Raw genomic sequence first — 14,627 nt, forward strand, 5'->3', positions numbered from 1 at the left:
CACGAGAGTCTTGAACAGGGCAGAATGAGGACTGCAACCCCCGCCACTTCTGAAACTCTCAGGTGGTGTCCACACGAGTCTAACACACGCCAGTCAGGACGTGAAGCGGCCTTGGCTGTGAGACGTGGGACGTACCTTCTGATGAAGAGAAAGGACCATGTGTGGAAAGCTGGCGAACTGGAAAAGCACAAAGAAAATGAGCTGGCTGGAGAGATGCTGCCACAGGAGTTGGCTGGTGCCCCCATCGTCGAACTTCTCCTCGGTCTCCGACCGCTCCATGGCGTACACCACCAGGTCCACCAGCTGGTCCTCCAGCACAGGGCAGCGCTGCTTGTGCTGTGGGGCAGAGAGTGAACACAGTATTCCACAAGCTTCCCGCTTAGTGCACACGTCCCCAGCTAGCGGGCGTTAACGTATAACAGGCCGAGAAGCATGGAATGAAGTTGAACTCAGAAGTTAAGGTTAGATTTAGTCTATTAAAGCTGCATCGTGTCACAGTAGCACAGAGGAGAAATTTCACGAGAAAGCTATTTTTAGGTCCTCCACAAAACAGATTTCCCATTAAGTTTTGACCTAACAAAATGGCAAAAACACTATTAATTTTGCAATTTAGCTCAAAAGATGAAACCCTAAATTTCCAGGAACTGAATAGTAAGAAAGAAAAAAAAAAGAAAGAAAGAACAAACAACACAGTATGTGAATCTATGTATTGGAAAGTAACAATGCACAAACTTATATAGAGATTAATCTAAATAGCTGTTTTTCAATGTGTAGTAATAATCCTATTAAAATGGAAACCTCCTCCCCAGTGAACAACAAAAAAAAATTCATCTCAAAGTTAATCTCTGCTCTTTCTCCCCGGAAGACAGACATAATGCAGCTTTAATTTTAAATTAGATCATTTTAAAATCTAAAACAAGAAGAAGAATCGAGTTTAAACACTAACAATGAAAATGCAACTTCCCTTTCTAGAGGCAAAAAGGTTTATGATTTTTAAAAGTTATTTAAAATGTTTTTTTTTTATATACTTTACCAAAAGCAGTATGTTAAGCCACATTTTAAAAGCCATTTATTTTTCCTTTAAAAAATATATGACTTAGTAGCAGGCAGCTGGAAGCCTTTCAGTGAATACAATTACTAATACAGATACTTTCCCCCAAACTTTAGATGTAATTACCAATCTTTTGCCATGAAAAAGGGATATGATTTCTTTAAATTTAGAGAAAAAAATTCAAAGTGGGGACAAATTTGGAAATAAACAAAACATAATGGATCGCATCCCCTTTTGCATGCTCTTTGCCAGCTCCGAATCGTACAGCTCCAATATAGCTGCACTTTCTTCAAACATGCAGATACAACGAACATCTATCCAAACAGGAAGCATTAATGGTTGTTTCGTATTCTTTCCAAAACACAATGCCATGATCACGGTTCGACCACACTACAGGTGTACGAAGAGCGATATTCACACCACCAGTGGAGACTACAGCACTGTTCCTCCGAATGTAACCGGCACTACGCAGCAGAGCAGGGTGCAACAGACAACACTACAGACTACTTCTGAAGTCAGCATGCAAGACTGCTGTGTACAGGGCTTGAAATTCACTAGTTCTGCCAACCACCAACAACCTAAGAAATGTGTCAGACAACACAAATTTAGGGTGAGGTCATTCAAAGTATACAAGAGTCAGGAAAATTTGTGAAAAGAAGTAAAGCCAGGATTTCCAGTAGGAATTTTTCACGAGTGATGAGAATTTGCTTCCAGTTTGGAAACTAACTGATCTGTAATCTATTTCTCCGTCCTAGGTGGTCATTCATCAATCTGTTTCAGGAAAAAAAAGAGCACACTAGATAAAATTGGTATTCTGCACCTGAGTCACTTTGATGTTTCTGTTAGTTTTAGCTACATTTTTGTAAAAACAGAACTAAATTCTCACCTGTTTTTTTAGGTGTATCATGATGGTCCAAGTTAATGATTTAAAGAGGAAAACAAAAAAACCCTAAACTTTTGACAAAGTAAAACTGGGAAGCTTATACCTAAAATGGAGGATTTTTCAAGGTATGCCACCCATGATTCAAGATTCTCCCTAACTATTCTGTTAAAGCCCTGGTATGTCATGGTAGCTGCATACCCACCAGGATTAACTATAAATTTCCCAGAAGGCTTTGGATAAAACCAAGGGTATTTCTCAAGCCAATTAAAGACTGCCTTAAACATGTTGCTTTGTTTTGATAATATCAAAAAAGTCTGAAATATAAAATGATCTGAGCTGCTACTTTTGAAAAATACCTTTTGCTTTAATTTGCAATTAAAAACAGATACATTAAAATTAAGACTCTTTACCACAAATCAGGTTGTTTTACGAAGTGGGATAAATAAGTATTTGTAAAGCAATTTAATGATCTATGAATAAAATTATCAGTCATTAGGCTAAGCTAATTCAGCATGTCTGCAACGCTAGACCTTTGGCTATTCCTGTTTTCTGAGGGCACAGGTCAATTGATGGCTGCAAAATACTGACATGTAGTTAAACTTTTCTGTTTATATCATAGCTATATGTGTATTGAGTTAAAGCCTGTTTTAACAATAAGAATACCTAAACTCAGTATTTTAACAATTCTATTTCTGCATCATACCCCAAATTACACTGAACATAACTTTGAATTTTCAGCTTTGGTAAAAGCTAAAAGTCAGGCACAAGGCACTACGAGAAACATTAATACTAACCTTCACTTGCTCCCCTGATCCCGTCCCACTACTGCGTCCTGGCAAAGGATAACGCTTCTCATTCTTAGCATCCCATATCCTATATTTAGTGCCACTTGACATTTTTCACATAACTGTCTTGGTTCTGCTTTGGCAGTGAAAATTTAACATACTGCACTAAGATATTAATTCAATATTAATATTAATTCAAATCATTGTATTAGTGCTCTACTGCAATTTTAAACCAGTTCTTATTCAGGTCAAGTTGGGGTGGAAAAATTTCTTTAAATGGCATTTATGAATTCTCTGCTTTACCCACGGAAGCTGCCGATCAGAGCCAGAGCCCGATGCTGGGTAACAACTTTCAATGTTATTTTAAAGAGAAACTGAGTGATTAGTCTGGAGGAAACTGTCTCATGGTAGCCAGAGTGCATGCACACCACCTAAGAGCTGGAGGCGTGTATCTGATTTGTTTTAAACAAGTACTTTTATTCAGCAGAAAATAATACAAACTATTATATATAAACACATAAAAGATTTTTTTCACTGTGAGTTGAAAAAGTTCAGCACTCCACCTTGCTGGTCATAGACCTGGGCTATTTATGACCTGAATGTCACCAATTTTAAAACAAAATACAGCCTAATTCCTACTGGAAAATGCAATATGACAGAGCTTAAAAAGTTTCAAGCTTCAAGTAAATTATTGCATTGCTAGAGAAAAGACAAGAAAGTATAGTACAAGATATAGTTCTGTAATGATAAAAGTTGTGATAGATGATTTGGTTATTTTTAATCATATGCTTTTTATATGTTCTCATTTTTAAAATCTACTTTCCAGTAGGTAAAGACAATATATCAAGTCAGTTTAGCATATTATCTTCTACCTATAAGTCCCCTTGCTACAGTTTCCTATGAAAACAATTACTGATGAAGTGTGAATTTTTGACAATGTTACACTACAGTGAAACCAATATTAATGTTCTGTCAGCATTTCCATTATAAACTTTATTTTTTATGGATTTATGTCTTAGTCATAAACTTTTTTTAGGTTGAAACTTGTTCTTGAAATGATCAGATCAGAAATATTCTTTTTGGAATTGTTTTTGTCAATTTCCACTTTGAGAAGATCTGCCCCCAAGAAGGAAAAAAGCCGTGGACAGCTAAAGCTCTCTGGGGGAAGGTACCCATAGCTCAAAGGACCATGAGTACATTTCTCCACCAAACTGTAAAAAAACTCAGGTATCACTTAAGGTTCATACGAAAAATGACTGCTAAGACATCGCATGAAGCATTCTTCCCAAGTTAGCTGAATACTTACCTCTAACTCAAGAGAAAGCTGATTGGAATTAACAACTTGGTACTTAAGATGTTAAACTGGTAGATTACAGAAGGTAACTCAGGTTCTCTAGTGGTGAAGCGGTTTCAGTGTCACAAGTACAGAGGCTTGTCCAAATAAGGAAACTTGGTCAATTTTTAAGAAAAAACTTAAAATAATAAAGGAGATATTGCTACTGGGGTGAGGTTTGGCATGCAAAGTTTCAACACTGAGCAAGTTTTATGGCCAAGCTATATGTCCTTAAAAATAGGGCTTTATAAATGGAAGCACTGGCACAACCTTCACTATAGTATTGCAAACAGGAACGCTAGTTTATATAACCTAGACAAGAACGTCTTTTTAAAATCAAAAAGCTGGTCTGTTTTAATATGTTGGGCTCAAAAATATTTTATCAAAAAGAACTGGAACCACTATTTTGCTTAAAATCTCAAAGCTGAAAAGTCCTGGAACCGACTTGGGACCGCACAAGAGTTTGGCTGACAAGGTGTGGCCGTGGCGGTGCCCCTCACAGGGGGCTGCAGCTGAGGAGCCCGCGCGGGCACAAGGACACATCTGGCAAGACTGATAAAGACAGGTGTGCATCCAGGTGTGCGGCCACCTACGGTGTGACGTTCCTCAGTCAATCCCCGTGTCCAAAAAAGCCTTCCCTGTATAAAGTTTACCATGCTCACTTTGACAAGTGGCATATTTATTAAAGTGCTTCTTTTTTGTTTGTTTTAATTTGTTTTTGTTTTAAGGCAAAGCAACGCAAGCATTTTTGTTGTGGTCTTATTTATTTTAGTAGTCTGGAAAGACAGAGGCTACCTCAAATCTTTCCATCTTGAAAATTCCATCAGGCTAACTTTAGCCCTAAAGTAGGAAAACAGTAAAATGGAATGGGAAGGAAAAAGAACCCATCAAAAAGGGACAGGCGTAACTGAGTGCCAGGTGTTGTCTCTTTCTTTAAAAAAAAGAAAAAGAAAAAGAAAAAAAGGAAAAAAAGAATATAAAAAAACAAACACCAAAAAAAAAAAAAAAATCCACCAAAAATAACTCTCATATCCCAAGAAGAAATTTTTGGAGTGGCCTTGGTCTCAGCATGGTCCTGCCAATTTCAAGCCCCGACCATACACGTATTCTCTAAATGGAATCAGTGGCTACAAAGCGGCCAGCGTATCGTTAGTCACAATACAACAGTAAGGTTGTGAACGTACCTGAGCAATGTTCAAGGTCTAGAGCATTGGAGGATGGGCAGGACAAGACAGGACAGAACAAAAATAAAGGAAGAAAAAAAGAAAAGACAAAACAGTGACTATGAGGCCAGCCTCAAGGAACCCAGAGTCAGCACAAACCCTCCCACATGTTAAACCACCAAGAACAAACAATACACACCGAAAAAAGAAAAAAAAAAAAAAAAATCACCAAGGCGGCCACGCTGAAGATACCAGGGTTGTAAAAATAGACACCCCAAACAACAAAAAAGGGGCAAAAAATTATGGTTAAGTCATGTGTAGGTTTCTCTGGCAAAAGGTATACTTGAAACTGGCCTTATAGAAAAAAAAGCAATGCAAAATAAACCAACTTTAAAATATCGCCTTTTAAATTTAAACATTCTTAAAGCCATATATAAATGATTAAAATAATACATCACTTGATATACTACATACTTCAAAAAGTCACCAGAGTTCTTAACTGTTTTGCTCAGTCAGCTACAGCAAAGAAAAGAGAAAAGAATAGTGCAGATTCTATGCAGATTCTACTAGGTTTCTAGCATACAGTACCTGCTTATTTAAACCTAGCATATTGCAGACCATATCCCTGGAATAAGGCTGCTCCAATACATATCTCAACAAAGCAGTCTGTGGTTCAAACAGATCCTTTAAAGAAAATGAAAAGAATTATTGCTTCAAGAGAAACACAAATGTTAATTCAAATTATTTTAAATTGGGCTTAAAAGTCTTCTAAAGGTACTTGTTACCTTGCCACAGTAGGCAGAATCTAGTGGAAAAGAATTATAGGATTTTAGTGCTTTCGGTTCATCTGCTGACACCGTTCACTTGACAACAGAGGAAGTGACTAAGGTCACACTGCAGGAACAATAGACACTAGAATTCCACCTGCCAGTGCTCTTCCTACCCCACTTTCCTGAAAACACAGAAGGTATACATTTCTCAAACTGAGTCTCACAATGTCTACTAATATAACTTTTGTCCTAGGTGACAATGGTTCTGACAAAGAGGCCTCATTAAGATGTTTGCTTTCTGCCTGTGAAAACCTGTCAGTTTTCCACAAGAGTGTAGGTTTATAAGCTTGCACATTCTCATAACCAAATCTAGTTTATAAAAACTATGAGAAAGGTATATTTAAAACTAAAATCTTTTCCAGGGTATGGTCATTTTATCAATATATCTTGAAGGCAAGCTTATCAATCCTATAATTATCCTGTAATTATAATTACTTCCCTATAAGATTACCAAAGTGGCCAGGTGTGGTGGGGCACACCTGTAATTCCAGCACTCCAGAGGCTGAGGCAGGAGGATCGCCGTTGAGTTTGACGCCAGCCTAGGCTACATACGTGAATTCAAGGCCAGCACTATACAGCGAGCCTCTGTCTCAAAAAGCAATAAAAAAGCTTTCTTGAATTTAAATATTTTTTGAGAAGTTGATGACACCATCACATGCCTATTTGCATTTGTTAATTTAGTTCATTTATATCTAAAATATACTAACTTTAAAATATTAACTTATACTTTCCTTTAGGTTGAGACAGGTCCTGGCTACATAGTTCAGGCTGGCCTTGAACTCCCTCAAACTCACGGCGATCCTCCTGCCTCAGCCTCTGGAGTGCTGGAATTATAGGCATGAACTACCACACCCAGCTGAATGTATTAATTTAGAAAGATTTCATTCTAAGCTCATTCTAACCCTTGTACGCATGCTGGGCAGTTTCTGAGGTATCTAGTAGTTCTGTACAGCACATCATTTTCACTCTGATGTATGCTGGTGGAGATGGTGTTTTGGCCCAGCCAGTCGAAGGTTTACTTCAAGCAGCACCTGCGTGATGTTGCCAAGTTTTCATTGTGTGTAAGCTGCTGCTGTTAGGGGGCAGGGAGAGATAAGGGAGGAGGGAGAGACCCTTCATGTACTGAGTTTTAAGGTTGTCTTTGAAATCTGTGCTACTGTAACGGTGAGGTAAAAGCCTTGAATAGTTACTCCGTAAATTTCTTCCCTAAATTTCTTCAAGCTGTTTCTTTTATCTTTTAAAGGGATTCTTATCAGGCTGTAGTGTCTCCACTCGGCCCGGTTACCAGCATGTCTCAGAATTCTGCCCTTTTCTTCATTTAAATAAGCAAGTGTCTGTGAAGGTGAACAGGTACACGGCATTCACTTCAAGGGCTAGTTTAAGGGGTTCCTGGGGTCACTTAAGGCAGAATTTCCAAGATTCTACTTTATACAAGTTTTATACCAAGAGCTGACTTAATGTGGCTACATCTGTACAAAGAGGGTTGAGTGGCAGTATGTGCATGTACCAGTACTGCATAATCACTAAATATCACGTATTGCAAAAACGCTCATAAAAAAAAAAACAAAAAAACAAGAATAAGGGTCCTACAGAAGATCCAAAGTCACAACTAGCCGGGCGTAAAGGTGCACACTGCAATCCCAGCACTCAGGAGGCTGAGGCAGGGGGATGGCCTTGAGCTCAAGGCCAGCCTGGGCTACATAGTGAATTCAAGGCCTGACTGGACTACATAGTGAGATCCTGTCTCAAAAAAACAAAACTAAAACCAAAAAACAAAGTCCTAATTAAAAGGAGAGAAAAAAAAGCATATCCCAGAAAGTAGTAATGCAGTCAGCAACACTGCGTATCAACGCAAGTCGAGAAGGAGCAGTGCTCATGCCAGGGAATCAAAACTCTGGTTCAGAGAGCACACCCTCTGCCCTCGAGGGTTGAATATGGAAATGGGGCTCCTGATACGATCCCATAAGTTCTAAGCATCACTGAATGGAAAGAATTTTCTGCTCAGATCTAAAGAGGAAGGAAGAGCGTTTTCAAACACTCTCCTACAAGAGAAAAAACACAAATATTTCTACACTTGCAGAGGACAAATGACTTGATAGCACAGGGGTTAGGAGTATGGATTCTGGAATCAGACAAGTTCAAATTCTGGTTCTACCCCCTTTTTAATGTGGGGCCTTAGTCTACGAGTCAGTTTAAAATTTGAATTCTCTATCTCCAAGTACTTTGTCTGAGTTGAACCACTGAAAATAAACACTCACAACAGCACCACAAACAAGGTAGAGTTGGACAGTGGGATAACATGGTATACTATAACAACCATGAAGAGGCAGTTCGGTGCTACACTTCCCACAATCTAGGATGAAGGCCGTTAGACAAACCGAAAGTTCCAGTACCTTTTGTAACGTACCTTGTCATACGGCAAAAGGCCTTTCAAAGGAAAACGAAGGGTGGCAGGATCTAATTTCCAAGAATTACAAATGGCGCCTGAGTTATTTACAACTGGCAGGAGACTGCAGCGGCCTGTACATATTGCAAAAACGTGTTTAAGTAAATGTGAACCCAGCAACGCTAGCTCCCCATTCACTCCACGAGTACTTAACTGGATATGCTCAACTGGGCACTGGTTTAAAAACGGCTTTGAAGCGTTTTAAGGAGATTAAAATGTGGGAATTTTCTCTGACTGTATTTCATCCTGACGGTTCAAGTCAATTGGTTCAGAGCTTCCAAAATCAAAACGGTTGCATTTTGTCTCAAAGTCTGTGACAGAGGTCTGCAAACTATAACCCACCCACAGGCCAAAGCGAGCCTGGCTGCGGGCGCTGTAAAGCTTTTTTGGAACCCAGCCGCTCTGGCAGTAGAGTAAAGTGGCGGAGCTGAGTAGTTGCTGCAGACTGTGCAGCCCATGAAGCTCACAATATTGACAAGGTGGCCCAGGACAGACGCTTTGAGACTCCAGCCTAAGGCCAATGGGATTAGCATCATTCGGGACGTCCCTGGAGGCCTTAGATAGGGCCCAGGACCACGGCTCACAGCCAGCAAACAGTGCCCCTCGGATGTCCGCAGGCACCTCAAGCTCTACAAGTCTTGAATTCAAAATCATCCTTCTCAGAACCTGCTTCCCCTTCACAGTTCAAGAAACGCTCTCAGTATCCCCTTGGTTTCCAAAGCTGGAAGCCTCAGGGATATCTGCTTAGACCCTGCTTAGTGCTCACACCTCCCCTAACTGGAATCACACAGGATCCACGTAAGTGCTCGACACTTGCTTGTGGGATAAATAATGGGCTTGATTCTCGGACACTGCTGCGGCCTCCAAAATTTCCAGGACTAATGCAGGAGTAAACCTGGGCATTGCAAAGATGGCCACATCACATGGCTCTTTTTACACAGCCAGAGAATCAGATGAAATACAAGAAAATGGGAAACTAAGTACAGTGCAGAGCTAAGCGGGAAGCAGCATGGGCTGGAGGACCCGACACTGTCACATGCTCGGCCACACAGGACAGGTCTGCTGAGGCTTCCAGCTGCCCAGGGACTGAAAATGTCTTTCTAGTCACCGGCAGTACACCTCCTAGAAAGGTTTTACCTAAAACCTAAACATGCCGCACACGTTTCCACCTCCTACACTCAGCTCTCAAAGCTCCTGAAAGCAAGTCCAAGATTGAACTCCTAGGGCGCTGCTAAAGGACAAGCCACCGAGACGTGTGTAAGAGATCACCCTTCCCACTTTGCTCAGCAGTCAGAGCTGGGCGTGGTGGCTGGTGCGCGCTACAATCTCAGCTCTCTGGGAGGCTGAGGTAGGAGGATTATAAATTCAGGCCTAGCTGGGCCACTGAGCCAGACCAGCTCTCAAAATAAAAAAAGGGCTGGGGACGTGTCTTAGCACAAAAGTGCCATGTTCAAAGATCAAGGAAAAAGATCGACAAAACTCAGGCACTATTTAGTATAGTTATAATCCTACCACAAATGGAGTTTATCCTTGCTGTGGGTCTGAAGGTATCCACAAAGTCCGACACTAGATTTCCAAGTAACTAAAAAGAGAAAGAAAAAAGAAAGTAAGTATAAAAATACCGTGGATTGAGGGGTCACTACAAATACAGATAACGTATGAAAATACTTAGTGTAACACCTGGCACATGGTAATTAGGTAATTACTCACATTAGTTCCCTTTTACTTTCTTCCAAACAATTACTTACCAACTCATCTGTCCCTGAATAAAACCAACTTATACCACTGTGTCCTTAGCTATTTCAGAAAGTTGTGTACGTAACAGATGGCATAAAAATGTCCCAACTGGCCAGCAGGAAAATGAAATGTATGATTCAAAAAGTATTTGCTCAAGGGGAATACACAATGGATGATAGAAGAAAATTGTCACAGATACCTGCTACAACCACATTTCAACGAGTTACACAAAGAAAAAGTAATTGTCATGAATATTTGCTTTTATTTTGCTATAAACATATGTGTTTTCTTTTTCCTCTCTTATTCACTTATACAACTTAAAACACAATGTAAGACATATGAAATTTATTTCACAGTATTTAACAATGGCTAATTTTATATTATAATACTTAAATTACAGGATGTAAAGCAGAATAATAAACACTGCTCAAAGAAAAAAAAAAGTATTTATTATCTAAAGATGAAAGTAAACAATATAAGCATAGAAGGCCTTGGAATCAATCAATCCCTGGTCCATAAAAAATAAATTAAGCAGATAAGCAAAATTAATATAAGCATTTTCTTAATTTCTATTACATTTTTAGAAACATCAAATGTACCCAGTGTGGAAGTTTTCCTTCAGGATACAGTTTCCTGATTTCTGTGACTGCGAAATAGGCGGGCAGTAGGCAGGCATTTCTTTCCAGGATATAGGCGATAACCTAAGAAGAATTAATGGGCAACAACACTTGTCACTGTCCCCCGCGCACACCCTTTAAACACAGCAGGAAGCAACAGAAACAGAAAGAGGAAGATCGCCATCTGGGAAGATGGTGATCAAAGGACACAACTTCAGCTAATCAGAAAGAACAAATTCCAGAGACTTACTACCTAGTAAATACGACTACAGTTATTAATTACATACTGTAAACCAGAAAACTGCTCAGGAAACAGCTTTGAAGAGTTTTCACCACAAAAAAGTAAGTATGTAGGGTAAATACATATATATATAATAAGCTGTGCTTGTCAATTAAACAAAAGAATATTAGCAGAAAAGAATTCACTTAAAGAATATTAAAAATGTCCAAAAATGAAGGGTAACAAATTGGATTGTACATCATTAATCAGTGTCTTTAAAATGCTTTAAATACTCATTGATTTAGGAGAGCAGTAGATCAAAATAATTATTTCAACATTAATTATAAAGCAGCAAAAAATTACAAAGCAGAAATAGTTTAAGTGGTTCACAGGCTGATGTCTTACAATATTTCAAAATACTTTAATAATTATATTGTTACATAATTGGAAACCAGAAAATGAAAATTTCACCTTAAAATACAACAAAGTTGAAAGATCATCACTAAGAATACAAATGATTTTTTTGTAGAAGAAATAAAATACTTAGCTGGGCATGGTGGCACATGCCTGTAATCCCAGCACTTGGGAGGCTGAGGCAGGAGGATCGCTGCAAGTTCAAGGCCAGCCTGTGCTACAAAGTGAGGTTCAGGCCAGCCTAAACTGCATAGCAAGACCCTGTCTCAAAAAGACAAAAAAAAAAAAAAAAAAAAAAAAAAAAAAAAAAAAAAAAGAAAGAAAACATTCTACAAACTATTACAGGTATAGGTTTTAAGAGCAGAGACAGCAGAGACCCAAATAAAACCAGACTTTCATTGTTTTTGGAGACAGGATCTCACTATGTAGCCCAGGCTGGGCTTGAACTCAGTGACCGTCCTGCCCAGCCTGGGATTACAGGGGTGCATCAGCACAACCAGCCAAAACCAGACTTTTCTGAGGCTGCGGAAACAGATCTGATGAGTATCTGGATACCTCTCTTGCTGCCAGAAGCTGCTGGACAACAGCAGAGCTCACTGTAGTGGGAATTGTCAAGATTTTCTCCAAAATCGCTTTCAAGAGGTCTCGAACACCCTGACACAAGAACAAGAGACGTGGGTTAGAACAAAGTAATGCCCTCGCGTTAGCCAGAACACCGAAAGGTTTCAGGATTACACTCCTTCAAGGTCACACCTTTCCATCTTCACAATTTCCAAATCAGAGCTAACGTTTAAGTTCCCAACACTAACCCAAGACCAGAGTCATGCTCCAAAACAGAATTCTCAATGCACATCTCACGGCGTGACTTCAGTCACTTATAAATAAAAACAGCTCTCTGCACCCCGCTCTGCACTCCGCCGAACGTTCCTGGCCCTCCGAACACCAGCAGTTTCCACTGTTCCGAGGGCAATCAAGTTTCCCTGGTGCTAAGGGCGGAAATCAATCTGAACAGGACCTGGACACCGTGAACATATGGGAGGCTGCCCTAACCTTTCTGTAGAAGACTTTCCACTCACTCCTTTTAGTGTATTCTAACTTTACTCCCCTTTTCAACAGCACATACTTTATCCCCCAGTGTCACTCGGCTAAGCTTCTCCACCTATCATTACCAGTTGTATTACCTGATACACAGAAGACATTTTATTCAGCCCCATGCGGTTACTGAGTCTACACTACGTGCCAAGCGCATGAAAGCAGGGCAGATACACGGACCACTATGTACTCAGCACCACACAAATAAGCAAAGGCACCAACCGTGTAAATCAGAGGGAAGAGAAAATAATCAGAAAAAGCTCTGCAGAATCAATCTGATACTACACTCGATCTTAGCCAAAAGGCCGAGAAGCGATGTCAAAATCAATTTCTGCTAAAACACGATTTAAATAATTATCTGCTAAGTCATTAAGTCATTTCAGATGGGAGAAAACAGACATAAAGCATAAAGTCAGGTATTAGCAACTCTGAAAAAACAGCAAAAAAAAAAAAAAAAAAGCCACTCAACGAAATAAAATGTGTTTTGCAGCCCTCCCGAGCTGTATGAGGCCCAGCTAGCACATGCAGGTTGTTTTGGTCAAAAGCAGAGTGCTGACAGGCTGGTGGCCCACGTGGTAGAGGCAGGAGGACTACTGTGAGTTTGAGGCCAGCCTGGGCTACACAGTGCATTCAAAGCCAGCATGGACCGCATGGCCAGACCTTGCCTCAAAAAGCAAAATAAAACAAACAAAAAGAGCGAGCCGTTCAAATATACTAGGTAAGGTCACAAGCCCACAGCAAAGCAAGGCCGTGGGGAGGCAGGTCTGTGTCCCTCGTCAGCTGACACCCACACCCTCCCGTCCTGCACACCCATTCCACGCGTGTGCACGCAAGGGGCTCCAGCACGGCGGCCTTGCGGTGGGCGGGATGCGGAATGGGCTGAGAGGCCCCCTCTTATTGACCACCTGTACGTTAACAGTATTGGAAGGACAGCAGAGAAGATGCGGGCACGCTGAAACACATTAACCCCTGAAGGAAACACGCACCATTAGACAAGTCACGCAAATGCCTTCACTTGGTTTCTCTTCTTGAAAATCAGATATATGCTCTGAAAAATTAAGCATGTCTGAAAGCAACTATTTTTTGCAATGAGAACAAAAAAAAAAAATACCTTGTAATCCACTCCCCCAATTATTTTCCGCACCAGTGTAAACGTTAAGGCCCACAGCTGTGTTCGTTCCCATTCAAGAGTGTCCGAGTTTATCAGGGACTCACAGACCATCCTGGAAGAGAGGGAGCACACGCTCAGGGAGCAGCCCGGACGGCGCGCGTCCTCTGCAGCCGGGCCGTGCTCAGGGTTGCACACGGCGGAGCAAGCACGCTTCATAATGTCCGTGCACCTGGCCATACTTTCACGGACGTACTATGGTCTCTTTTTTACTTGTACGACAGATCAAACACCAAGTAGAACTAAATGATCTTCATTATGTACTTTTACTAGAAACTGTTTTTACTGAAAAGCTTTTAGCTGCCGGCAGATGATACTTTTTCCAACATGGCTATGCCAAGCCTTGCAATCCCACATGCTCTTTTCTTTGCTGAGAACAGGTTTGGAATGGTCTGAGTGTAGAACGCTCTTGAGCACACTCTGTATGCAACTTCCAATCCCTCTGCCATGCTGACAGCATGTAAGCCACTAATAAATACACTGTTTTTACCCTTTCTTTTATTCGCATTAAAATCCGGGTCTCACTGCATAGTCCACGCTAGCCTCGAACTCAAAGGATCCTCCTGCCTCAGCCTCCCGAGTGGGGGATTATGTGCCCGGCCCCTTATCCTCTTCTGAAATGTGACACTGAGACTCTTGAAAAGGCAGAGAGAGGGCTGATTTCCCCTTCCCCTGAGAACCAGGCAGCCCTAGACCTATAGCAAAAGCATGCAAGATGACTTCCTGCCCAGGCTCTTTTGCAGGTTCTGAGAAAGCACACAGGACAGCTGTGCCCAGGTCCCGGATGAAGCCAGCCAGAGGTGTGAGGGCGGAAGCCTCGGTCACAGCGCGTTGTACTTAGGGAGTGATGAAGCCCGCCAGAGGTGTGAGGGCGGAAGCCTCGGTCAC

The 14,627-nt window shown here is 40.8% G+C and overlaps 1 protein-coding gene across 2 annotated transcripts in view; it reads right to left on the minus strand.

The window, feature by feature from the left end:
* Nucleotides 1-14,627, minus strand: part of Med23 (mediator complex subunit 23) — a 43,818-nt gene that overhangs the window by 25,119 nt on the left and 4,072 nt on the right. Inside the window, exons 5-12 of one of the 2 annotated variants that reach the window (XM_005389203.2) lie at nucleotides 13,683-13,794; nucleotides 12,035-12,133; nucleotides 10,828-10,929; nucleotides 10,004-10,073; nucleotides 8,453-8,565; nucleotides 5,804-5,899; nucleotides 5,237-5,254; nucleotides 136-336 (exon numbers count right to left, since the gene is read on the minus strand). In XM_005389203.2, coding sequence (XP_005389260.1) covers nucleotides 136-336; nucleotides 5,237-5,254; nucleotides 5,804-5,899; nucleotides 8,453-8,565; nucleotides 10,004-10,073; nucleotides 10,828-10,929; nucleotides 12,035-12,133; nucleotides 13,683-13,794 — 811 coding nt within the window. The remainder of the gene's footprint in view (nucleotides 1-135; nucleotides 337-5,236; nucleotides 5,255-5,803; nucleotides 5,900-8,452; nucleotides 8,566-10,003; nucleotides 10,074-10,827; nucleotides 10,930-12,034; nucleotides 12,134-13,682; nucleotides 13,795-14,627) is intronic. The other variant, XM_005389204.2, reaches the window with a different exon arrangement.

Source organism: Chinchilla lanigera, unplaced genomic scaffold, assembly GCF_000276665.1.
Source record: "Chinchilla lanigera isolate Chin_1 unplaced genomic scaffold, ChiLan1.0 scaffold00035, whole genome shotgun sequence".
NCBI lineage: Eukaryota > Metazoa > Chordata > Mammalia > Rodentia > Chinchillidae > Chinchilla > Chinchilla lanigera.